Source organism: Lagenorhynchus albirostris, chromosome 9, assembly GCF_949774975.1.
Source record: "Lagenorhynchus albirostris chromosome 9, mLagAlb1.1, whole genome shotgun sequence".
Lineage (NCBI taxonomy): Eukaryota > Metazoa > Chordata > Mammalia > Artiodactyla > Delphinidae > Lagenorhynchus > Lagenorhynchus albirostris.
The window spans coordinates 52446372-52472683 of NC_083103.1; the positions used below are offsets into that span (position 1 = coordinate 52446372).

The following is a 26312-nucleotide window of genomic DNA, read 5'->3' on the forward strand; positions in this document are numbered from 1 at the left end:
CTACCTTTGCTCACAGCTTTTGCACTCCACTGTAGTCTACTGGATTACTGCAAGTCCCCACAGCTCACTGTGTTTTCTGTGACCTTTAGGCTTTTCACATCCACTCCCTCTGCCCTTCTCCTTTTCACCCTTCAGTTGGCTATAACCCACTGTTCATCCTTTAAGATCCAGCTCACCCATTCATTCAATCATTCAATGAATATTTGTCAAGTGCCTGTGAATTACCAGACAAGGTTCTAGGTGTAGAGGCATATCAGGGAATAAAACAGACATATCCCTGCCCTTCATGGAATTTCTATTCTGTGGGGTATATTAAATAAGTATAATATACGGGTGATGGTAAGTGGCATGGAGAATAGAGCAGGAAAATGGGATAGAGAGGGGCAAGGGAGTTGTCAGGGAAGACCTCACTGATTGGATGATGTTTGAATAGAGCTAAAGGTGAGGGAGTGAGGTCTGCCTATCTGAATGTTCCAGGCCCAGAGTATAAGGATGTGAGACAGGAGATCCCATGGCTTATTACCCCTCCAAAACTCCACCGCTGCTGCCTTCATCTAGACAGTTGCCCTTTTCTGTTTTCCTGCATGCTCTCATGTTGACCTCTAAAGTAGCACTCACTACATGATATTGTAATTGTCTATGTATATGTCTGTTTCGCTCATCTGGATGTGGGTTTCTTGAGGGCAGGGACCTCTGATTCCTTTCTGTCTCCTCAGCACCTACCTTATGGTCTAACTTTCTGAGTGGGCACTCAGAAATATTTATTAAATAAATGAGTAAGGCCTTATGGGCCTCATTTTTACAGCCTGATTATTTTTACAAGTGATTTGGAAGACAGAGCTTGGATGACAGGTGGTGAGAGAAAATATAATAATTCTAAGCTTGGTTCTGTCTGTCTGACTGGATTCCCTTTTTGGGCCTCTGAGAAGTTGAACACCTGATTTTCTTTGAGAAATGTACCTAGAGATGTCCATTTTCAGCATTATGGCAGGCTAGCTAACCTGTAAAATGGTGGATAAATATAACACAGTCTTTTATAGCTGAATTTGCAAGAAAGTAAGAGAAATCCCCAGGCCTAAAAACCAAGAGTAAACTGAAAACTGGAGAAGTTAGCCCCTTTACCTGACCTCAGCTGCCCTAGATGTTTGCATGTCCCACTTACCTAGAAGCTTGGGCTTTAATATACCTGCTGTTACAGTGAATGAAACTCTGGGCCCACCGGGGTTTGACTCTGGTTGGAAGTGAGATCCCCGCATGAAGCTAGATGCCTTGAAAATCTGTATCCTCTGATCAAATGGAGAAGGAAAAAGAAATCTTACTACTGACAGAGATGACAAAGAAGATTGCCTCTTCTAGGCTCCAATAGAAGGGGAAAGTTTGCCTAGAGAATTCTTTTTTTTTTTAATAAATAAATAAATTTATTTAAAAAAAGCAAGGGCTTCCCTGGTGGCGCAGTGGTTGAGAGTCCACCTGCCGATGCAGGGGACACGAGTTCGTGCCCTGGTCCGGGAAGATCCCACATGCCGCGGAGTGGCTGGGCCCGTGAGCCATGGCCGCTGAGCCTGCGCGTCCGGAGCCTGTGCTCCACAACAGTGAGAGGCCCGCGTACCGCAAAAAAAAAAAAAAAAACAGGACAAAGATTCCCATATAACTTTCATACAGACTTATCAATTTGTAACATTTTACCCCATTTGCTATATCATTTCCTCCATGTCTCTGTCTCTCTCTGTCTCTGTCCTTGTCTCTTCATGCATACATACATACATACGTACATACATATATGCACACATACATAAGTGTGTGTGTCTAATATTTCTTCAGAATCACTTGAGACCAATTTGCACACATCATCCGCATCTACCTGCCTGGAGAATTCTTAACCACAGCCATTCCCTCATATGGATTTGGGTTTATGTTTATATTACCTGAATGGCCTAAAAACTCCATGCCAAGAAATTGACATTAGAAACCATCCGGACTGGTAATACCTCTGAATGCTCAGCAGAAGCACATACAGAATCTCTCTGGAGAGACACTTGACACAGGCTGCATAGAATTCCCACAGAGTCTGGAGGATAGACCTGTTAAATGAGAGTGCCTATTTTATGCTTTGTACTATTGAGATCATGATGTTACTTTTGTATAAAAAAATAAACATTTGAATACATCTTTGCCTCCCAGTGATCTCCAGAAATGGAATGATAGAGCAGAACTTGTATACAAGCCAGCATTTGAATGTGGACACACGTTTATCTGCCTCCTGTCCTTGCAGAGGTCATGGAAGAAATGACATCGTGCTCCTTCAACAGCCCTCTGTTCCAGCAGGAGGACGAGAGAGGGGTCACCTACCGGATCCCAGCCTTGCTCTATGTGCCCCCTACCCACACTTTCCTGGCCTTTGCAGAGAAGCGCTCCTCGAGCAGGGATGAGGATGCTCTCCACCTGGTGCTGAGGCGAGGGTTGAGGACTGGGCACTCAGTACAGGTGACTCCTTATCCCAGATCTGAGCCTGGGCCTCAGTTTCTACACTGCTCTGCGTATGTCAGTGTCTGTGTCTTTTCCCATCAATGCAAGAAAAGCCTTGTGTCAGAGCTGAGGAGGAAAAAAAGCAGTAACAGCAATGCTTTCAGTTACTGAGTACTTACTGTGTGCCAGGGGCACACTGAATCTCACAGCCATTCTGTGATATAGGAACTATTGTCAGTCACATTTTACAGATGAGGAAACTGAGGCTCAGAGAGGTTGCTATTTGCTCAAGGTCACACAGCTATAATAAAGCAGTAAAAGCAGGCTTCCAACTCAGTCTCTGACTAGAGGCCTCCATAGTTTGTTCAGTTTGGCCAACATGTGGTGTGCTTTTCATTCACATTCTCCTTTATCCTCATAAGTCATCGAAAGAAGTAAGCATTGTTAATCCAGTTTTGCTGATGAGGGATCCTGGTGCTCCAACAGGTAGGTGGCTCGTTCACGCCCACAGCTACCAGGAGATGCGGGGGAGGATGACAACACCCATACTCCCGCTTCTCTTCCCCTTCCTGCTCTTCCTCTCCCCTGTGCTTTATGTGAGGTAAATATTATGAGGCCCGTTTTACAACAGGAAACTGGAGCTCGGAAGTAAAGTGACTTGCCTTAGGCACACACCTAATAAGAGGCAGAAATGGGTTTGGTGCCCTTGTCACTAAGTAGCACATGTTTACTGTGTTTTTATGGGGGAGAGAATGGTTGCTGCTCTTGGGCCTATGAACTACAGGGTTACTTCAGATCCCATTTTTCTCATTGTTGCCTTTTATCTCTCAGAGATTGCTGAAGTGAGGATGAGGTGAGACAATGGGTTTGAGAGTTACACACATACATACATTTTTTATAAGAGGTACTTTAATCCCTCTAACCTGCTCTGCTTTTCTACTCACAGAAACCTCACCATTAAAACTTCATGTCCATAGGGATGCCTTGTTTTGCTGTTACAGTGCAAATGCTGTTCTGCTGATGGTGGCCCTTGCCAGCAACCCCTGTCTTTGCTTTTGATGACTTACTCACATTTCCCTGTAGGGAAGTTTTTTACTTCAGGGAATTTCCATTCCCTGCTCTTACACCTTGTCACAAGTCTTTCTTATGGCTTCCCAGGGTCAAACCTCTGCTTATATCCCAGGTGTCCTGTAGCCCAACTTGGAGTTCTAGCTCTTTTGTTTCCTCCAGGACAGGCAATGCCTGTGGTTATGTTGCTCTGCTTTCTGTCACAGACATTTGGGTGGTTAAGCGTTTTTTATCAGACCGTACCTGTTACATAACCTCACTGCCCAGTAGTCACACACATTCACAAATGTGTCCACTTTAACTCATTCTCTCTTCTCTTTATTTTATTCACATTAATTCTCTCATTTACTTAATTGTAGTATCTTAAAGTTAGAAGAATTATCAGCCCAACCTCTTTCCCAATATAGAAATCTTCTGTATTCCATTGGTAGCTACTAATAGCTTAATGGTTAAGAGCCTGGCTTTGGAGTCAGGCAAGACCTATCATTTATTGGCTGTGAACTTGAATACCTGACTCTTCTCTGTTTCATTGTCTGCAAAATATAATTAATAATAGTAGGAACTCAACATTAGTCATCTTCTATTAAGGGCCTACTTACACAACTCCTCAAATTAGGAACTTAATCCTGTAGCAACTGTTTTTGAATGAGACGATCTGTACTTCTCTGTAATTACCCATTGGTCTTGTCCTACCTTCTGTACATTGTTTAGGTAAAGTCCCTTTTCTGGAGAACTGCTCTTTGATGTATCTGAAAACGGTATTCACACCCTCTGAGTCTTCTACTTTTTGGGTTCAACAGCTTCAGTTCTTTTAGCAGCTGCTTAGACCATAGTCTTGATTTGGTTTCTGGTCCCTTGAAAACTGTGATTACTGTCCTTGGGACCTGGTGTGGGATGTCACTGTCTTTTTTCAAAATATGGTACTCAGAATTGAACTTAGGACCCTAAGGGTAGACTGACCAGCTCAGCAGTGAGGTGGCTATCCCACCTTGTATCCTTTTTTTTTTTTTTTTTTTTTTGCGGTATGCGGGCCTCTCACTGTTGTGGCCTTTCGTTGCGGAGAACAGGCTCCGGATGCGCAGGCTCAGCGGCCATGGCTCACGGGCCCAGCCGCCTCGCGGCATGTGGTATCTTCCCGGACTGGGGCGCGAACCCGTGTCCCCTGCATCAGCAGGCGGACTCTCAACCACTGCGCCACCAGGGAAGCTCCACCACCTTGTATCCTTTTAATATAGCCTAAGGTAAAGTGACATTTACTTTTTTTTTTTCTTAAATTTATTTACGTATTTATTTATTTTTGGCTGCATTGGGTCTTCATTGCTGCGCGCCAGCTTTCTCTAGTTGTGGTGAGCGCGGGAGCTAGTCTTCGTTGTGGTTCGCGGGCTTCTCATTGTGGTGGTTTCTCTTGTTGCAGAGCATGGGCTCTAGGCACATGGGCTTCAGTAGTTGTGGCTCATGGGCTCTAGAGCGCAGGCTCATTAGTTGTGACGCACGGGCTTAGCTGCTCCGTGGCATGTGGGATCTTCCTGGACCAGGGCTCAAACCCATGTCCCCTGCATTGGCAGGCGGATTCTTAACCACTGACCCACCAGGGAAGTCCGACATTTACTTTTTTGGTAGCTGCATAAACGTTAAGTAGATGGTCAACTAAAACCTCCAAGACTTTTTCACATTTTTTGTTCTTTTTAAAACAATTTTAATTGTGGTAAAACACACCTAATGTAAAGCTTTCCATCTTAACCATTTTAAGTGTACATTGCAGTATTGTTAACTGCATTACATCGTTATGCAACAGGTCTCTAGAACTTATTCATCAGTGCATGACTGTAACTTTATACTCATTGAACAACTCATTTCCCCTACCTCAAGCCCCTAGAAATTACTATTGTACTTTGTTTCTATGAATTTGATTACATTAGATACTTCATGTAAGTGGAATCATGCAATATTTTGTCTTTTTCTGATTGGCTTATTTACTTAGTATAACATCCTCAAGGTTCATCCATGTCATAGCATTATGTCAGGATTTCCGTCTTATTGTATGTTAATCTGTTATTTCATTTATCCATTTCGTTTATCCATTCATCGTTTATCCATTTTGTTTATCCATTCATCGGTTGGATGGATGCTTAAGTTGCTCCCACCTTTTGGCTCTTGTGAACATGGGTGTGCAAATGTCTCTTCAAGACTGTTCTTTGAATTCTTTTGGATATAGACCTAGAAGTTGAATTGCTGGATAATGTGGTAATTCTATTGATATTTAAAATTTTTGAGGAACCTCCATACTGTTTTCCACAGTGACTGCACCATTTTGTATTCCTCCACATCCTCACCAACACTTACTTCGTTTTGTGGGGGGGTTTTGATAGTAGCCATCCTAATGGATATGAACTGATTTCATTATGATTTTGATTTGCATTCCTCTAATTATTAGCAGTGTTCAGTATCTTTTCATATGTTTGTTGGCCATTACATTTGTTGTTCTTTAATCACATTTCTCCATCTAAATTTTTAAGCCCAAGACTTGTTTTATCTCTGTCAAGCCTCAGCTTGTTTGTGTGCCATTGCTTCCACCTGGTTGAGATCATTTGGCTTCTGACGCTTTCATGTTTTGTTCACATTTTTTTCCAGCTTCATGTCAACTTTATATTAGACATATCTGGCCCATTTCATTTTCTCCTCTCAGCTAGTAAGGATGGCTGAGCTTCTGACTTCGCAATGACTAAACTGCCCAATAATTTTTTTTTCTTCCTGTTCTTAAAGGGAGTATCTGTGTGAATGGATTTCTTATATCTTCCTGGATCCTGCTCAAGGTTGTTGATTGAAGCAATCTTAACCATCCAAATGAGTTTGCAGCTGTTACTTCTCATCAGATCACATATTCAGTGCTATCCATGAAGTGTTGGTTTCCCCACAGGGTGCTAAGGACACAGGGGTACTATCCCCAGGGTGACAATAGAAAATTAAATCTGCTCCCCAGACCCTCTTATTGGCACTTGGAAGGGAGAGGAGGCACGTACTGGAGGAACGTGGAGAAGAGCCTCCATACATTGTTTATAGAGTATTGTTTCCATCTGAGAGCACTTCTGTGATCCTTCTTCCCTGCATCCCTTCCTCCTTCCTCCCACTTTCCTCCATTCCTCTCTCCCTCTGTCATCTTTCTTCCTTTCTCTTTCCCTTCCTTTTTTCTTCAGCATTTATTGAGCACCTACCAAGTACCAGGCATTAAGTCAGGGGATGTTGTGAAGGGAGGGGCATACAAAAGTTGATAGACTCTGACCCCTCTTTGGGAAGAATTTGCACAACCAAATTGTAGAGAGAAAACAAAGCTGTGCACAGATGTAACTGTCCAAAACTCCCACCCAGAATCCACAAAGTGTCACAAGGCAGGTTTATGCAGAGTGAGGTGTTTCCTTAGGAGCTCAAATGCAGCTGGGATCAGAGAAGCTGTCGTGCAGGGCATGGCATCTAAGCTGATACTTGAAGTGGGTGTGTTAACGATGAGCAGAATAGAAGGTGATTTCTCCCTGGATTTCCCATATCCAGACACGGTCCTTTCCTTCTCTGACATCCACAGTGCTTTCTTTATCTCCTCTCTCTGGTGATGTCTTCGAGGCTCTGGAGTCAGCCCTGTGGGTGCTTTTTCTCTCCCTCTCAAGGCAGCCCTGGCTGCCCCTTCCTGCTGGTGGCCTTCTGAGTTTTGATTACCCAAGAGTCACAAGGAACTGAGGTCCCTGCCTCCATTGGTTTAAAATGCAGTCAGGGGGCTTCCCTGGTGGCGCAGTGGTTGAGAATCTGCCTGCTAATGCAGGGGACACGGGTTCAAGCCCTGGTCTGGGAGGATCCCACATGCCGCGGAGCAACTAGGCCCGTGAGCCACAACTACTGAGCCTACGCGTCTGGAGCGTATGCTCCGCAACAAGAGAGGCCGCGATAGTGAGAGGCCCGTGCACCGCGATGAAGAGTGGCCCCTGCTTGCCACAACTAGAGAAAGCCCTTGCACAGAAACGAAGACCCAACACAGCAAAAATAAATAAATAAATAAAATGCAGTCAGATCAGACAGAAATGTGGACTTCTCATGCATATAGTTTCCAGAGAGGAAGAAAACCATTTGAGAGGACTTAGGAAGCAATCTTTGATCAGGTAGCCAATCTGGGAGAGCTTGGTGGAGGAAGGTGGGCTTCTGCCCAATAATTAAGTTGACTTTGGCACATGATGTTTGAAGTGTTTACAGTGTACAAGGCACTCTGGTATAGAATGGGCTGCCCCAGAGATAGTGAGTTCCCTGTCCCTAGACCAGTTCAAGGAGAGACTGAATGGCCTTTATCCACAAGACTTAGAGGAGAATCTTCTGTAGGATGTGAGTTAGCACAAGGTCCTTATAACTCTGAGATTCTATGATCTGAGCATTGCTTAATAATAGGCTTTCCTCATTCATGCAGGAGTTAATTTTTTTAAATCTTATTTTTTGTTTTGGGTAGTTAACACTTTCATATTGCTGAAGAATAAAAAACATTGTAAAAAGGTGTATACATCCCATTCCCAGTCCTCTGCCTCTTATAGGCAGTCACTATTGTTTCTTATGTATCCTTCTAGTGCTTCTTCATACAGAAACGAAGTACAAGTATATAGTTTTTTTTAAAAATTTTTTAAAAAAATTTATTTTTGGCTGCATTGGGTCTTGGTTGCTGCGTGCGGGCTTTCTCTAGTTGCAGCAAGCGGGGGCTACTCTTCGTTGCGGTGCGCAGGCTTATCATTTCAGTGGCTTCTTGTTGTAGAGCACAGGCTTTAGGTGCATGGGCTTTGGTAGTTGTGGCATGCGGGCTCAGTAGTTGTGGCTCACAGGCTCTAGAGTGCAGGCTCAGTAGTTGTGGCACACGGGCTTAGTTGCTCCACGACATGTGGTATCTTCCTGGCCCAGGGCTCAAACCCTTGTCCCCTGTGTTAGCAGGCGCATTCTTTTTTTAACCCCTTTCCAGACAGGATATGAGGCAACTGATTATAACACTGTACTTTGTGTTAATTAATTTATAACATTAGACTAAAGATGGAGTAACTTTAATATATTCTAAACATTACATCTTGAGAAGCCTTCACAGTGTCTTTTATGTTAAAGGTGGACAATATATGTTTTTTATATAAATAAATGAATGAAGTCAAACAACATGACCAATCTCAGTGAACTCTGTAACTCCACAGTTATGTTATGTAACTATTAGAGTTATTACATTGTGGTGGCAGGCAGATTCTTAACCGTTGCACCACCAGAGAAGTCTAAGTATATAGTCTTAATACTACCTTAAAAATGTTTTTCATGTAAAGTGATAACAGATACAGAAAACATAATTGTCAAATGCACAAAACATAAATGTCAGCTCTGTGAATTGACAAAGTCAACACTTGTGGACTCACACTCAGCTCAAGAAATAGAATATTGCCAGCACCTCAGAAGCTTCTCATTCCCCCTCTCTTCTTCCCCAAAGGTAATTACTAGCCTGATTTATAGCTCTAGAGTTTTGCTTGGTTTTAATCTATGGACTCTTTATGTTTGGCTTCTTTTGTTCAGTATTCTTGACGTTTATCCAGATTGTTGTATACAGCTTTATTTGTTCATTTTCATTGTTACATAATTTTCCATTGTATGACTATACACAATGAATTGATCCGTTCTGCTGTTGTTGCCAATTCAGGTTAGTGATTATGTGTATAGACACTGCAGCTCTGAATATTCTGCACATGTTTTTCAGTACTATGTGCATGCTTTTTGCTGGGTTGATATCTAGAAATGGTGTTACTGGATTATAGGGTATGTCTATATTCTACTTTAGTAGGTAATGCCAGCCAGTTTTCTAGAGTGGTGGTTGTGAGGGCTGGTCTACTCCAGTTTCACCTGCACTTCTCGGACTTAGCCCTTTAAGGTTCCAACTCAAAGCCTGGTGGGTTTACCAGGGCCTCTAATTTTTGTCCTACTAGCCCTCTAGGGCTGTCAGATGAGTTGCTTGGCTTCTCAGCTTTTCAGTTACCTCTTTGAGAATTAGTAGAGATACCTGAGGGGAAAAGGTACCCAAAATACCACATTAGCCGCTCTGAATGAACTTTCAGTTCTTGGCCTATAATTCTTCATGGCCTTGTGTGCCCTCTGGTGCTTTCAAATGATGTTTTTGTCTTAATTTTTTTTTCATCTATCCTAGTTCTCAGTAGAAAGTTTGGTTCAAATTACCTGGTTTGTTGTAATTGGAAGTCCTTTTCCGTCACATTTTCATTTTTTCTTCTCTTTCTGTTGAGTTGTCTGATCTTGCTCTTTGCCCAGTTCTGTTGGGGTTTTTGGAAATTTTCTTACCAATTTCTAATATTGTTTTAAAAATATATTAAGGAAATTCGGTCTTTGTGGTATGTCTGATTAGGCATTATTTCATTTTATCCTTACATCCCCTCTGTGAGCATGTTATTACATCCTCCATTTAATTGATGAGGAAATGGAGGTGAAGTGAGATTGAGTAACTTGCCCAAGATCACGGGATGAGTGGTGAAGGTGGGGTTTGAACTAGGTGTCTCTGACTCCATGCTTGAGTTTTTAATGACATCGTTATGAATTGCCTCCTGGGGTAGTAGAGGAAGGAAAAAAAATCTTTGTCTTAAATTTCCCTTTATTTGCCTAAAACTTCCCTATGTGTTGGCCTTTCTTTTCTCTTTCTTTCTTTATTTTTGGGGGGGGGGAGGTGTCCTTTCTTTTTAAAAATATTTATTTTGCTCCTATCATGTGCTAGGCACTGGCAATACAAAATCAGAATAATTTGGTTTTTACCTTCAAAGGACTCATAATCTAGGAAGGGAGCCAGGCACATAAAAAACTACAGACATACCTCATTTTATTGCACTTTGCTTTACTGTGCTTCACAGATAATGCGTTTTTCACAAACTGAAGGTTTGTGGCAACTTTGCATCAAGCAGGTTGGCACCATTTTTCCAACAGCGTTTGCTCACTTTGAGTCTCTGTGTCACATATTGGTAATTCTTGCGGTATTTCAAACCCTCCACCAGCAGAAAGATTGTAACTTGCTGAATGGCGGTTAACATTTTTTTAGCAATAAAGTATTTTTAAATTAAGGTATGTACATTGTTTTTTTTTTGACATAATGCTATTACACACTTAATAGACTACAGCCTAGTGTAAATATAAATTTACCAAAAAATTCCGTGTGACTCACTTTATGGCGACATTCGCTTTATTGCGGTGATCTGGAACCGATTGTCTTTGGTAAGGGTGGGGAGGGAACCTCATGCAAGGCTTCATAAAGGAGGTGACTTTGAGTTGAGTTTTGGATGATGAATTGGGCATGTAGACAAAGTGCAGAAGAGTGTTCCAGACAGAGGGGACAGCATGTACAATACCTAGCATTGCCTCTTTGCAGCTGATAAGTTATCCCATAATATTTGAGAATTCAGTGAACACTTGGGCCTTCGTGATTTTATAGATTTCAGTACCATTTATTTCTTATCTCTGAGAAGTATTCATGCTTTTTTTTAATATTTATTTATTTATTTATTTATTTATTTATTTATTTATTTATTTATTTATTTATTTATTTCTGGCTGCATCGGGTCTTAGTTGAGGCATGCAGGATCTTTTGTTGCGGGATCTTTCCATGCAGCATCTTTTGTTGTGGCGCACGGGCTCAGTTGCCCCGCGGCATGTGGGATCTTAGTTCCCCGACCAGGGATTGAACCCGCATCTCCTGCATTGGAAGGCAGATTCTTAACCACTGGACCGTCAGAGAAGTCCCCAGTATTAATGCTTTTAATGAGCCTCATGTCTTCCTATTAGTCTTTCACTCCTGCTCTTTCTCCCTTCCCTTGTCTAGTGGGAACCCCTGAAGCCACTGATGGAAGCCACATTACCTGGGCATCGGACCATGAACCCCTGTCCTGTGTGGGAGCAGAAGAGTGGCCGTGTGTACCTATTCTTCATCTGTGTGCGGGGCCATGTCACTGAGCGTCGACAGATTGTGTCAGGCAGGAATGCTGCCCGCCTCTGCTTCATCTGCAGTCAGGATGCTGGCTATTCATGGAGCGAGGTGAGGGACCTGACCGAGGAGGTCATTGGCCCAGAGGTGGAGCACTGGGCCACGTTTGCTGTGGGCCCAGGTCATGGCATCCAGCTGCAGTCAGGGAGGCTGATCATCCCTGCATACGCCTACTACATCCCTTACCGGTTCTTTTGCTTTCGGCTACCATATAAAGCCAGGCCTCATTCCCTGATGATCTATAGTGATGACCTAGGAGCCACATGGCACCATGGCAGGCTTATTAAGCCCATGGTGACGGTGGAGTGCGAAGTGGCAGAGGTAACTGGGAAGGCTGGCCACGCTGTGCTGTATTGCAGTGCCCGGACACCAAACAGGTGCCGAGCGGAGGCTCTCAGCACTGACCATGGTGAATGCTTTCAGAAACCAGCTCTGAGCCAACAGCTCTGTGAGCCCCCTCATGGCTGCCAAGGCAGTGTGGTGAGTTTCCGGTCCCTGGAGATCGCAAATGGGTGCAAGCACCCTGCTGGCAAAGATGCTCCTACCATTCAGCAGAGCCATCTGCTGGACAGCTCACTGAGGCTAGAGCCAGAAGCTAGAACCCTGTCAGAATCATGGCTCTTGTACTCACACCCAACCAGTAAGAACCGGAGGGTCGACCTAGGCATCTACCTCAACCAGAGCCCGTTGGAGGCTGCCTGCTGGTCCCGTCCCTGGATCTTGCACTGCGGGCCCTGTGGCTACTCTGATTTGGCTGCTCTGGAGGAGGAGGGCTTGTTTGGGTGTTTGTTTGAATGTGGGACCAAGCGGGAGTGTGAGCAGATTGCCTTCCGCCTGTTTACAGACCGAGAGGTCCTGAGCCACGTGCAAGGGGACAGCACCAGCCCTGGTAGGAACTCTGAGCCAACTCAAAACTGATTGGCTTAGGACCCAACTTTCCATCGAAGGGCTACCATAGGAGGCAACCACAGCCTGGACAGTGGAGGCCAGGATAACAGAGGTTACTGAAGTCTGCAGAGAATCCAAAAACGTAATATTCTGCTCCCTACCTTTATTCACTTCTCCAAAGAGCAAAATGAAAATGTTGCCATAGCTACTGCAGTCGAGAGGGCACTGACGTGTGAGTTGAGAGACCATGATGCAGTCCTGGCTTTTCCACTGGCTTGCTTTGGGACCTTGGGCATGTCACCTGTACTCTGTGGGCCTCAGGTCTCCATCTGTAAAATGAGAGGATTGGGTCTGTGGTTTCTCTTCTTCCCATCCCTAAGAAAGGCAGAGCGCCTGCATGCTCCCTGATCAGCACATCCTGGCTGCATATAGGACTCTTATCTCAAAATGGAAGTCAGAGGACTCAGCTTTTCAAATGACTCGCCACTCATCCAAGTATGAGGTTGCAAGCAGGTGTCATGGCACAAAGGAAGATGTGGGTGGATTGTTGTTTTTAACAACAAAACACACACATCCTTCTAATCATGCTCAGAGCTCTACAGGCTCACTGTTCTAGAGGAATTGGGCAAAATAGTAGAATCATGAGGTCACTTACCTTCTCCAGCTTTGCAGCTCTACTCAACCTTCCCTTATCCAGAAAGCATTATCTCCTAGGGAGAAAATGAGAAGCTCAATGTCAGTGGTCCTTGATGATGGTACTTATTGTTTCTGATGGCATGACTCCTATGAAGGATCAACTTGAAGTTCATTTATTAGGATAGTTCTTGATGGGAAATGGACATGGGTTAGGACTTTAAAGCATTGAACAAAACTTCCCACAGTCTCTGCCCTCAAGGAGTTCACAGTTTATGGGGCTAGAAGAGGGAGAAAAGTCAAGAAAATAAATGCAGCTGGTAGGGTAGGTTGTAGATGTTGGGCTGTAACTTGGGGTGATGGTAGCTCCTGATGTCATTATCTTAGTTGTATCCTCATTGTGCCTGGAGTCATCTGCCCCAGAGCTTGCCCAGACTGCTGGCTTTCTCAGTTTGTTTTTCTCAGAATGTTGTCCTGGCCCAGCCACTCCTTTACCCATGGAGAAGGTCTTCACCATTAGGAAGGTCTCTGGACTCCCAAAGCTCTGAATCAGGCATATTTGTTCGGACCTACTGGAATCACTCCTGGGGAAGTAGGGATGCCTCTTTGTCTAATAGATTTGGGGCTGAACTTTGCCCGTGCTGGTTCTCTCAGACGAAAACAGATGGTCGCTCTTACTTTTGACTGTTTCCCCCATGAGCCTGTTACTGCGACAAATATTCTATCATGAGAGGTATCTTTTTTTGTCCCTATTTTGGGCGGATAATGCCTTAAACAGGCATCAGGTAAATATATTTCGTGCTGAGTAATGACCCTGGAGAGCAAGTCTTAGTCATGGAACACAGCCTAGGAAGCTGGGGGTTGCAGTCATACCAGTCAGATGGCAGAGAGTGCTACAGGATGGAAGTAGAGATTAACTTCACCTACTTTAGTGTATGGCTTAAGCCCAGGGCTTAGAGGGGCTTTTAAAAATCCCCTTAGCCTCTCATACATTTGCTAAAGTTATCTTCCCAATACACAGTTATGATCATGCATTCACTCATTTATACATTTATCTAAATATTTCTGTAATTGAGTGTCTAGGCATAATGTGAGATACTTTCTATTGCCATTCCCTGGTTGAAAATCATTTGTGGCTTCTAATTGCCTACTAAAGGGTGTTTACATTTAGCCTGGCCTGTAGGACCTTCAGTTGTTGGGTGAAATAATGAATACTCATCTGTACTTCTTTATATTGAAGCCACTATCAGAGAAGGCCTCTGTCAAGTTGGCAAGTGGAGGGGATGGGGCTTTGGGAGTGGGCGGAGTCGGTGATACAGGGAGGAGCTGGGGAGGGGAGAGGACTGAAGGGCAGTCCCCTCCTGACTAGTGGGAACTCCGTGTTCAGCAAAGCTGTCATGGGCACCATACCCCAAATAGACAGGAACAGGGAAGGTGGCTAAGTTCTAAAACCAGAGCTAAAGGATGGAGAAAATGAGAATACGAAGACTTCTTTGGGGCCATCCAAGAAGGGAGTCAAAGAAGGGAGCTCAGTCACATGCCAGTGTGGACCACAGATGCCCAGTTCTCGTAAGAAGTCCATCCATCTCTAAATTGCCCTCCCCTTTCTCCTTCCCCTTGGCTTCATGTTTGCTTCTCTTTGGTGCCTAGCAGTGAAACTCTTAATAGGCGCAGGGGCTATGTGCATATTTCACGAATAGCCACAAAAGAGGATCGGGGACAGGGGTAATCTGGAATGAGGATTAGAGAGAGGAACAGAGGGGTGATGGCAGCTGTGAAGGAAAAGAACAACAGGTAGGAGTCCTAACACCTTTAGGAAGGGAGAGAAAGGGGTGCAGACATGAAGCCCAGGCTGGAGAGATGGTGTAGGTGGTGGCCGCTGTGAAGAAGAAATGACAACAGGCTGCAGCTAGTCCCTGAAATGTGTGGGAAGGGAAAGAGGCCCGCACAGGTTAGGCTGCAGACAAGTTCCGACCCAGTCCTGTAACTTTAAGCTGTCTCTGTGCCAGGTGACCAACAAAAACAGCTGTAGGCGCTCCAACTCTGTTAGTGTCAGTTACCCAAGGTCTTCAGGGCCCTGGGACCTATACCATGATACTGGTCCCCTAACTGAGCCCATTTCAGCCACTGTCAGGTTGGGAGAATGGAAAAGATAGGGCAGGTGATGGCAGCTGTGAAGAAAAGAGGAAAGCAGACTGGAGGTCGCTAATCTAGCGCATGAAGAGAGGACTGTGTAGGCTGTGGTCCTTTGACCCCGAGGCCGTCCTGGTTCACTCACTCCTAGGCTCCTAACCTTTACCATGGGCCCTCGTTATTTGGACCTGTTCCTCCTGGTCACCAGTCTCCCCTCAGATATCCACAGGATGTCATGCAGTTGCATCCACAGATAAGAGACCTTGCACCCTGCCTGTTGGATAGCCCAAGGGACCCACAGAGGTCAGCCGGAGGCTGCACAATCCCCTCCCCGAGGCAGTAGGATTCATTACTTCCACTTTGGCCAGATTAGGCTGCTCAGTCTTCTCTAAGCTGTGAAATTTCCCCACTGTGTCATCCGCTGGCTGTGTCATCCTTTCCTGTGCTGCCAGAGCACACGGCCTAAGCCTCTCTTTGGTCCTTATCACGGGCTGCCCTGTGTTATTGTCCGTGTTGCTGCCTAGCCTAGGCCTCTGCTAGGCTGTGAACTCCTCGAGGGCCAAGTTTGTCTGACTGCTTTCTGCATCCTTTTTACCTTGAGTCACAACGACTTATTTATAAATACATGATTTTTCTTTCATATTCTGAATTCCCTGAAAGTAAGGACTGTGTCTGATTCCTCTCTTTGTCCTCTGCACCCGGCACAGGGCCTGGCACAGAATAGACAGCAGTAAAGTTACGCTGAATGGACAAGAAGTCAAAGGCCCTTGGCCTTCTGGAGCTAAGTGAGAGGCCAGGGCAAGTTTCCCCAAGGGAGAAGCATGTTGTGTCCCTCGGTGGCTTGCCCTCTCAGCCTGCTGAGCACTTGTCCTAAATGAGTCTTCTCTGTGGGGGCCTGTATCCAGGCCAGTCACGGTACTTCCTGGGAAGGAGCTGCTCTCTGGCTTGAGCTTGGTCCTGCCTGGAGGTCCCAGGTTCACAGCCCAAGTCTAAAGCCAAGCCTTGACCTGGGGTTCCCGTTTCACTGGCATGTCCCCTCTGTCCCTGATTGGGTTTTCTGTAACTGTCACTCCTCCAGGGAGATGCTGGGGCTCAGCGTGTTTGAGCGTGCCTTGGTTCTGTGCTACCACGTGCCAGAAATGCTCTCTGTACTGTAAGAACTACCATGACTCTTTGAAACAAGGAAGGTGAATAAAGAGCTTTATTCTGATGGCTACTGTTTCTGATTTTTGTTGCTTTTGTTAAAGAAACTGAGTTGATTATCATCCTAATACTTATATCTAGTTTGTAGCCAGCTTTCAAAAAATGGATTTTGAAGCACTTTCTTGCTTTTCATAAGAACTTTTACTTTCAGAAAATCTTATTAATAATAATCCTTTGCATTTTTACACATTGTCATTTGAACATAGTTACCTACTGAGGGAAGCAGGACAGAGATTAGCATGACTGGTTTGGTTGCATATTACATACTAGCTATTAAGTGGAGGAACTGGGATGCACAGAATCACCCCTGTCTGACACCAGCCCCATGCTGTCACTGCACGTCTTTTTCTATTTTGAAAATAACCTTGAGGTTCTCAAATTGAAGCTGGAGAGTCCACAAATGTTTACCTCAGTGAAGTGGGGTGATAGCTTTAACTTAACTCATGATTTTTACTTGACTGTTTGTTCCACTGAAATGCTCAATGCACTGGCTGAATTTCAACAAATGTTTCCACATAACTCAAGTTCTATCAGTAGGTCAGTCTGCTCCTCTTCAAACAAATTGACTACTGACAAGCTTTCAAATGGGCCTTTCATCATAACACTGAGTTATATAAAGATGAAAGAATAAATGAAGTTTGGAGAACTGCTTATTTACCTCTTAAAATTGTTTTACAAAAATTATATAATCATTTTTTAAAAATCCAGTGATCTATTTTATTTTTGTGTGTTCTTTTAGATTGCTTAATGTCTGAAGGACCTCTGAGCTTGAGAGGAATATGCACTACTACATAAACTTTAGTGCTCATTAAACTCATATTCAATAAAACATTGAAAACCTCTTGAATATTGAAACAATGGCAAATTTGATTAAACTGGCTTAAACATAAATACCAGTTACAAATTTAGTGTAGTTGATCCTTTTGAACATTCCAAATAGTAGCTAAAACATACATAAATCCAATGAGTATAAAACATATACTAAAACAGAGTACAAAAGAGCTGATGCCAGGGTTTTAACTTTGGTACGTATTGTTATTACATCTTTTTGGGGAATTCGAACGTTCTAACCTCTCTAGAGTTTTAGTATCTTAAGAGATTTTTTTCCCCTACCTTCTTAGGGATTTAGTAATAGCAGATCCAAAGGAAAAAGAATACAATTTCAGATAAGCTCTCTTTTCTACCGGAAGCATTAAACTGAGAGGTCGGAGGCTTGGAAACACAGATAGCCACCTTCTCCTTGGCCGGTGGGTGATGCGGCAGAAGCCTGAAAGGACTGGAGCCAGGCCGCAACAGTCCCGATGATATCCACTAGGGTCCTCCCTGTTATGGGAACCTATAACCCCCAACCATCGTTTGATTATTATTTTATTTCTTAAGCCAGTTTGGGCTGGATGTATACAGCTTGCAGCCAGAAGAATATAACTACCCATACTCAGAGAAAATTTGATTAGTTGCTACTACAACCTGTTAGTCACTACCTGGAGAAGAACTACAAGCCACGAGAAATTAACCTTCAGTCTAGTCTACTAAAGTTTGATTGACAGTGTTACCAAAAGGGTGCATTACCAGGAGAGACACTAGGATAGAATGGAGGAAAGACTGGATTAGGAGGAGTCAGGAGTCCAGGGTCTCTGGGTTGACACTGACTTGACGGGTGATTTTGTGTCAGCCACTGGCCCTCCTTGGGAACCCATTTATTCAGCTACAGCAGGAGCATGCTCCTAGCCCCGCCACTCACCAGGGAGTTGTGTGGATCTGATGACCTAGTCCTCAAAAGCGTCCGAGGAAATAGGGCGATTTCATGTAAATAGGGGATGAATGACCTTTCACCCATTGTTCTTCATTGGCAACACTGGATAGTAGAATGCTGAAAATGAGGGTGATAGATGGAGGGGTGGAAGGCAGGGCCCACTGAGGAGGGCACTCCAAGACTGCACAGCCATCTTGCCTCATCTCCGTCACATCCTTAGCAAACCACAGGCCGCATAATTTTGCCCAACCTTCTGACTTTGCCACGGACCTTTTGCTCCCTTACTAAGGAATGTCCCAGTCTGTATACAGAAGAGGGAAATCTCAACCCCAAGTAGGAAGGGACTTGGTCTGAGTCATTGCTGTTCTCCTGTGCCCACCATAGGGTCAGGCATAGCACAGTACAGGAAAGATGTGAGGGGAGTAACACTTATAAAGTGCCTACTGTGTGTTTTGAGTTATACATACATTCTCTCCTTTAATTCAGCAATTACGTGAGATATTCCAATGTCACGCAACTGTAAGTGATGAATTCAGATCTGATTCCAAACCTGTATTTTTGTCATGTGGCAAAGAGGCAGAACTGTGGGTGATGCTTACCTTGCAGGTTGATGTGAAGCAGAGATAGTGCCTCATAAGTCCCTGGAACATGGAGGGTATTCAGCAGTTAGTAAGAGGCTGGTGGGGATGATCCCTGTAGTAATAAGGTCGCTACAGTGGCCTCCCAAACCAAAGGTCTTCCCCTTCTGTTTCATCTAAGAGAAATGCATTAATTTCTCTCCTTGGGAGCCTAGATCTAGCTGGAAATTATTTTCCAGTACCCTCAACCTTCAGAGCAGCTGCCTTCCAAGACCCAGCATCATCTGAAACATAGATTTTGTTGTCATCAACTAGGAATAGAATCAGAAATGAGAACATAGGTTCCCTTGACGGGTAAACAGAACTTGATAGCAGGTGAAGCTGACTTAGTGCCGAGTGAGGTCAGCGCTTGCAGGCGCTCTGGGCAGGTCTCCAACTGAACCACAAGTTGGAGATAGCAACAACGCCTATGCCTTTCCGCACTGTGGGCCAGTCCCTGGGGCTGCAGCAGTGCCAGGTCTGAGCCCATCACACCATGTGGGTGGACCTCCATACATTGTCTCATCCTCACAGCAACCAGGGAGGCAAGACATTTTCTCCTACCCACAGGCAAGGAAAGTCTCGTAAAGGTTAAATGACTCAGGCAGTTATCTTAACTATAATGTCTTCACCTGCAAAAACCAGGATAATAAAAGTGTCTCAAGGGGTTGCTGTGAAGGTTGTGTAAGGTAAGGTATTTAAACTTAGATAGAAGTGTCTGGCACATAGCAGATATTAAAAAATGGGAACCGCCGTAATTCTCATCTTCCCCTGTAGTAAATATGTTAGCTCATCACATGCACAGTGCGGTAGCGGTAGTGGTACTTTTCAAGCTCATGTGTGCATATGGATCACCTGGAGAGTTTTTCTTAATAGTTTCCTTCTCCCCGCCCCACCCCAAGATTCTAATTCGGTAGGTCTGGGGTGAGGCCTGAGAATGTGCATTTCTAACCAGCCCCCAAATAATGTGATGCTGCAGGTCCATGGACTACTCTTTGAGTAGTACTATGTTAACGGTACTTACCTCTTTATCTATCACTCACCCCCCTCGTACTCACACTCTCGCCAGGCCCATGGGGTGGGAGGAACCGAGACTGCTAGCACTAATGTTCGTGTAGTACCCATCAGTCAGACAGTAATGTGATCCTGTGTCTGGTCGGAATTGTCATGTTCTGCCCTTGGTGGTCACACTGTGGCCACAAGGCAAAGTTCCTCCTTACTGTTTCCCGATACCCCTGTCTTTAACTCCTTCTCAGGGGCCCCAGACCCAGGTTTCTTTGGGGTCAAGACATTGGAAAATGGTCAGGAAGCAGGAGCACCCATCCTGCTATTCCATGTGCCTGGCTTAAAAGCTCAAGTTCCTGTTACTGAAGTTGAATGATGGTTCTAGGCCATGGAGTTCATGTTAAGGCCAAGTCCTATGGACAGGTATGAGCTTTAAGGGGAAGGTGACACGCCCATTTGTTCATTATATTATTCCATCCCCTAGCTTAGTAGGTACTCAATAAACACTTGTTCAATGAATGAATTAATGGCCATTCCAGTTTCAATTATTTGGAGAAGTAGAGGTTCTCCAAAATTGGGAACTCAAAGGTGGGGCTTAGGCAGGATAGGACACTTCTGCCTTTCCTGACCTCATTCCTTTGGTCAAGACTTCATGGCAGGGCTTCCCTGGTGGCACAGTGGTTAAGAATCCTCCTGCCAATGCAGGGGACACGGGTTCGAGCCCTGGTCCAGGAAGATCCCACATGCCGTGGAGCAACGAAGCCCATGCACCACAACTACTGAGCCTGCGCTCTAGAGCCCGTGAGCCACAACTACTGAAGCCCACGTGCCACAACTACTGAAGCCCGCACGCCTAGCGCCCGTGCTCCACAACAAGAGAAGCCACTGCAATGAGAAGCCCGCACACCGCAACGAACAGTAGCCCCTGCTCGCCGCAACTAGAGCAAGCCTGCGCGCAGCAACAGACCCAATGCAGCCAAAAATAAATAAATTTAAAAAAAAAAAGACTTCATGGCATCTAAATGACCCGGAGGATGATCCCTGGTAGCCCAGGTTAAAGTGAACCTTGGATTCAGGGAGGTGCCATTAAGTGGCTCCCAGGCTAGAGCTGAGGAACAGCTTCTTTGCCATTCCAGCAATCCAGGTTCATGCCACGTTTTGTGCTGTTACTCAAAAACCTTTCCTAAAGCCTGATCTAACACTGCAGCCTGGCTTCCACTGGGTTGTTGGTATTGAAGGATGGTTGGGTGAGCACACTTGACCTGGAGCCTTAGAAGTGGAGAGCGAGGCTCCCAAAGGCCAGCCTGGTGGTGGCTGCAGGAATCAGTGAGAAAAGACCCAAAGGGGAAGCTGAACCTTGAGGCCAAAGTCTGATGTGTCACTTGCCTTCCACCCCTTATGTGAAGATTCTCTTTGCAGGAGAGTAACAACTTTCTTACAACTCTCAGGAGGGTGTGATCGGGCTTGGGGGTAGGGTTCCATGTTTGCTTTCCAGGCCAGTGAGTATCCCAATCCTTCAGGAGTTGCAGACAGAGGGCAGAAGCCTCATATGAGCTCAGGTCCTCATCAGACCTCCCTGAGCCAAATGGGGCCTGACAAGGGTCCACAGCTGTAGACACACTTAGACTTGCTGGGGAGGTGAGGCTGATCCAGCCAGCTAGGGGCAGCTGGGTCTCAGAGGCAGGGGCTCAGGTAAGTGATGTGTTTGGGCAGCACTGCTGCTTTTGGTGTATCATACAAAAGTGCCTTGCCGAGGGGCAAGTGGGGCCTGAAATCCAGTCAGTGCAGAGCTCCCCAAGCTCTGCATGTACCTGTAAGGCTGCAATTGCCCAGAGGGTGCACCTTCTTCTAATTAGTACAGGGTGGTCCTGGGAAACCCTGGGTTTGGGTGTCTGAGGCTGGGCTGAGCATGGCTGCGTGAGAGCTCTGGGCTGGGAAGCCCATGCCTGGCTTTTTTGGGGGATGCTGGGGCCAAGGGCAGGCTCTCCTCCTTGCCATGCCTGAGAGAAGTTGACCTGGGCCTAGGATATGCCTGCCCTGCATCTAAATATGGGGAACTCACCTCCTCTTCTGTCTCCTGGGGCTGACCCTTGCTCTGAGTCCGGCTAGGACAAGATCCAGGTGTATCAAACCTTTACTGAGGGGCCTGCCCAAGAGAGGTACATCAGCACAGTTGTTTAGTTTAATGCCCACTATGGCTCTGTGAGGCTGGCATCATTATCCCATATTTTAGATGAGAAAAGTGAGGCACGGAGTATATCAGTGACTTGCCCAAGGTCATGCAGTTAAAGTCAAGCCTGATCTAAGAGTGGGGTCTCCCAGACCAGGATTTTGTCTGTAGCTCCATGGCACTGCCGACACTGACCACTAGGTGGCAATCTCCCCCAACTCCCTGCTGGCCACAGACAACCTGGAATCTTAAACAGCCATGCCTGGGGTTGGTGGCAGGGCAGCAGTCTCTGCCAGTCTTTCAAAACTGTCCTGAGGCATCACTTATTAACTCTGTTGTCCCCAGGGAGAAACTGAGATACCCTGATATGGGCGGTGGCTTTCCAGAGGAGGAAGTTCTGGGTGTGCATGAGCAAAGGATCTGCTTCAGTCCTGCTCTGAGACCGCAGACCCGTCGTCAGTTGAGAGACAGTGGGCATGGTTTTCTTGGCACGGTGTTCTTTCCCCCCGCCGCCTCTGCTGACAAGACCTCACTCAGAGATGGCAGCTGAGCTTTCCTCTGACTCTGTCGGAGGCCCAAGGCGCAGCCCCTTCTATGGATGCTGTCACCCTTATGTGGTCGGAGGTTATCTGAACGGTCCACGGATCCCTCCCCTGTTGTAACCTGCGTGTTCTTTGCGTGGAGTGTGGGAACTGCTGTGATCTCCTTCCATGCCTGCCTATGGCCAAGAGGAACTGGGAGGGAGTCCTCTGAGTCCTTCCTGGAATACCGCTCTATGTTCCTTTCATCACGGCTGGCTGGGATGGACACCCTCAGTGGGAGACCTGCCGCTGGATGGCTCTACCAGAAACTTCATCCCAGTCCCTGTGCTGCTCAGGGGCCCCCCAGGGTGGGCCTGGGGGTTCCCAGCTCCCCCAGCTTTCTGCCCACGATCAGGCACGCCCATTTCTCTGAGGAGCTCTGGAACCCTCTCCACCTCCATCATGGCAGTAACTTCTCAGCATGAACAGAGCACTCCTCACAAGGCTACTGCTGACTTCTGCCCTTTTCCCTCCTACGTCCTGTCACGTGTCCTACATGCTCCTTCATGTCTCTCTTGACAGAGCGTATGTGGTCTTAGAGCCTCTGGTCCTCAGCTTGGGGCCTGCGAGGCAGTTCCACAAATGGGAGGCTCAGGGGAGGGCCTACTCGACATCCTGTCGGGTAAAGGTCATGAGAGCAACGCTGGCAGATCCTGAAAGGGGTTCATTCAGAAGTGAGGGAGTCCGGGAGCACCTTCAGTGGGGCAGGGACCTGCCATCTGAGCTGTATCCCCAGCACCCATCACAGGCCTGCACAGAGCAGGCCTCGGGAAAGGCTTCTCACACGAATGAAGGGCTCTGAGGTCAGATTGGGTCACTTCTCAGAGCAGGACAAGTTCCCCCACCCTCTGTGGCTCCCCACACACTCCCTTCCACAGGAAGGTGGGGTGGAGAGCAGAACAAATATTTATCATTTCAGGGTTTCCAAGCTTCTCTCAGTCTCATGTCTCCTCCATGATTTTTTGCTAAATCCATGTATTATTCTTTTTTTTTTTCATGTATTATTCTTAATGTTTTTCTTTAGCACATTTTATGTATATACCTAATTTCACTCTCTTCTAAGTAATAATACTCAGGAGATGACAAGTTTGATATATTAATTATATTTTTCCTAATACACAATAAATATGTAGCCATTAAAACAAATAGCAGGGCTTCCCTGGTGGTGCAGTGGTTGAGAGTCCCCCTGCCGATGCAGGGGGTTCGTGGCCCAGTCCGGGAAGATCCCACATGCCGCGGAGCGGCTGGGCCCATGAGCCATGGCCGCTGAGACAGTGCGTCCAGAGCCTGTGCTCCGCAACGGGAGAGGCCACAGCAGTGAGAGGCCCGCGTACCGCCAAAAAAAAAAACCAAAAAATAGCAGAGACCACCAACGAACATCCTATGTACCACCAGTAAGGTGTGTGCCACACTGGGTTATTTCATTTTCGCAAAACACTATGAGGTTTTACAGGTGAAGAAATAGAAGCTCAGAGAGGCAAATTGACTTGGCCAAGGTCACACAGAGTCTTCTGATCTTGACCCCACTGCCTACAGATAGGAGAGGGGAAGGGAGGAGTGTGTGCTTAGGGGGATGATGAGTGGAAGGGGACAGGGGAGGGGTGGGGCAGGTACCAATGAGAAATGAAAGAAGACAGGAAAGATGCTGAGGCGGGGATGGGGGCAGCTCTCCACGTCAAAAAGGCAAATGGCCTGAGTCCCAATGTCCTATGCACAGTAATGGCCATGAAAATAGCTGCAGATTTGCCTGCATTTGTGTGACCAAGATTTATTGTGCCAGCAACTCCAGTAATTGGATGATGAAAGCACTGCAGCTGGGACTGTTGGCTGGAGATTAATTATTAGGGAGGAGGGGGAGTGGCCTGGATGACGCCCGGGGCGGTGGAGACTGTAACCCACTGGAAGAGCAGGCGAGTGGACCTTAGAAATCCAGTGGACCCCTCCCCACTCAACTGAGACCCAGGGAGGGAAGCAACTGGCCCAGAGCCACAGCTGCTCCACAGCAGAGCCAGGTGAGAGCTCTTCTCTGAATGAAGCTGATTCCCGGGGAAGACAGGCAGCTGCAGCAGCAGGAGGTGCCTGGACTTGGACTCATGAGGCCAGAGGGGAAATCCCAGCTATGTCTCTTACTGGTTATGTAGTCCTGGGAAGGACTTAATAGCTCTGAGCCTCAGTTTCCCCAGCTGTAAATTGGGGATGATGGTGCTGACTTTACTAGGAAGACGTGAGGTTCTAAGGAGATTATTGGGCCTTATGTAGACCTGGCACCCACTCTGGGGAAAATTATTTTATTTATTTTTGACTGCACTGGGTCTTCGTTGCTGTGTATGGGCTTTCTCTAGTTGCGGCGAGCAGGGGCTACCCTTCATTGTGGTGCACAGGCTTCTCGTTGTGGTGGCTTCTCCTGTTGTGGAGCATAGGCTCTAGGCGTGCTGGCTTCAATAGTTGTGGCACACGGGGCTCAGTAGTTGTGGCTCACAGGCTTAGTTGCTCCGCGGCATGTGGGATCTTCCTGGACCAGGGCTCGAACCCATGTCCCCTGCATTGGCAGGCGGATTCTTAACCACTGCGCCACCAGGAAAGCCCCTACACATAGTTCTTGCTCTTCTTCACTCATTTAACATTCAGCCACAGTGGACTATGGCTTCTTCCTTGCTAACTACAATTTTATTAGAAAACAGCATCAAACTAAAGTGTCCTTTTCTTCTTGGGGGGTTATCAGTTATCACACCTCCCTAACAGTCGTTATGTATTTCCCAACCTTTCTCTCGCCTTCTCTCAGTCTTCATTTTTCTTCCCTTCACATCTCTCCTCTACATCCCTTCACAACACCACTACCTTCCTCACCCAACTCAGGATTTCTGGGAGAGGGTGGGTAGGACTCACTAGTATGCCAGGGTCAAAAATGCCCCCAGGGCCATGGGTAGGGTGTGTATAGACCCCTCCAACCAGTTGGTAACACTGTGCCCATGAAGACTACTTTGCAAGGTTCCCAGTGCCTGCTGCCTGCTGGTCCCTAAACCCAATTTTTGGCTTTCACCTTTCTGACCACTCAGCAGCATCAGGAACCACTTACTCCTTGACCTTCCTGTAGCAATTCCATTCCTCCTGGGCTGACCTCACATTGCACCACTCTCCCTATAAATCTTCCTGCTTCTCATCCTCTAAGGGTTGGAATTCTCCTAAGTTGCAGCCTCAATCTTCCATTTGCTATACATTTCCCTCTAATGACCTCATCTACTCACACAACTGTGACCACCTGTTTGTCAATGATTCCCAAATCTCTGTCTCCAGGCTAGGGCTTGGCTCTACACCCAGATATCCAACTGACCTCTAATTCAACCACCAAACCCACCCACTGCTCCCAAACCTGTTCCTCCTCCCACACTCCCTCTATTCGCCCAGCTTCCTTGAATCCTCTCTGTCCTGTGCTTTCCACAACTAAACAATCACAAAAGTCAGATGGATTCTATGCCCTCTTAGACTCTCTAGAAGCTGTGCCTTCCTTTCAAGGAAGTAGAACATAGTAGAAATAACGTGGGCTTTAGGGTTGGACAGGCGTGGGTGGAAATCCTGCCTCTGTCACTTATTGGCTATGTGACTTTGGGCAACTCTTTTAATTCACCCAAGGCTTAATTTCCTCAATTTATCTACAAAATGGGGTTAATAGCCTACTTTGAAGAGTTGTTGTGAGGATTAGAAACAATGATGTAAATACCTAGCACTGTGCTTGTCCCATGGTAACACTTAATGGTAGTATTCATCATAA

The 26312-nt window shown here is 46.1% G+C and overlaps 1 protein-coding gene and 1 long non-coding RNA gene across 5 annotated transcripts in view; one reads left to right on the top strand and one right to left on the bottom strand.

The window, feature by feature from the left end:
• Positions 1 to 16427, top strand: part of NEU3 (neuraminidase 3) — a 19075-nt gene extending 2648 nt beyond the window's left edge. Inside the window, exons 2-3 of one of the 4 annotated variants that reach the window (XM_060160029.1) lie at positions 2273 to 2484; positions 11399 to 16427. In XM_060160029.1, the coding sequence (XP_060016012.1) occupies positions 2273 to 2484; positions 11399 to 12478 (1292 nt within the window). In that variant the 3' untranslated portion in view covers positions 12479 to 16427. Of the gene's footprint in view, positions 1 to 2235; positions 2485 to 2888; positions 2953 to 11398 lie in introns of those variants that run through there. The other 3 variants (XM_060160031.1, XM_060160028.1, XM_060160030.1) reach the window with 3 other exon arrangements.
• LOC132526150 (uncharacterized) lies at positions 11135 to 18941 on the bottom strand. Its single transcript, XR_009542470.1, has 3 exons — positions 18770 to 18941; positions 13104 to 13158; positions 11135 to 12777 (listed from the first exon to the last, which is right to left on the bottom strand). It is a non-coding gene; the product is annotated as an uncharacterized LOC132526150 (long non-coding RNA).
• Between the last annotated feature and the right edge of the window lie 7371 nt (positions 18942 to 26312).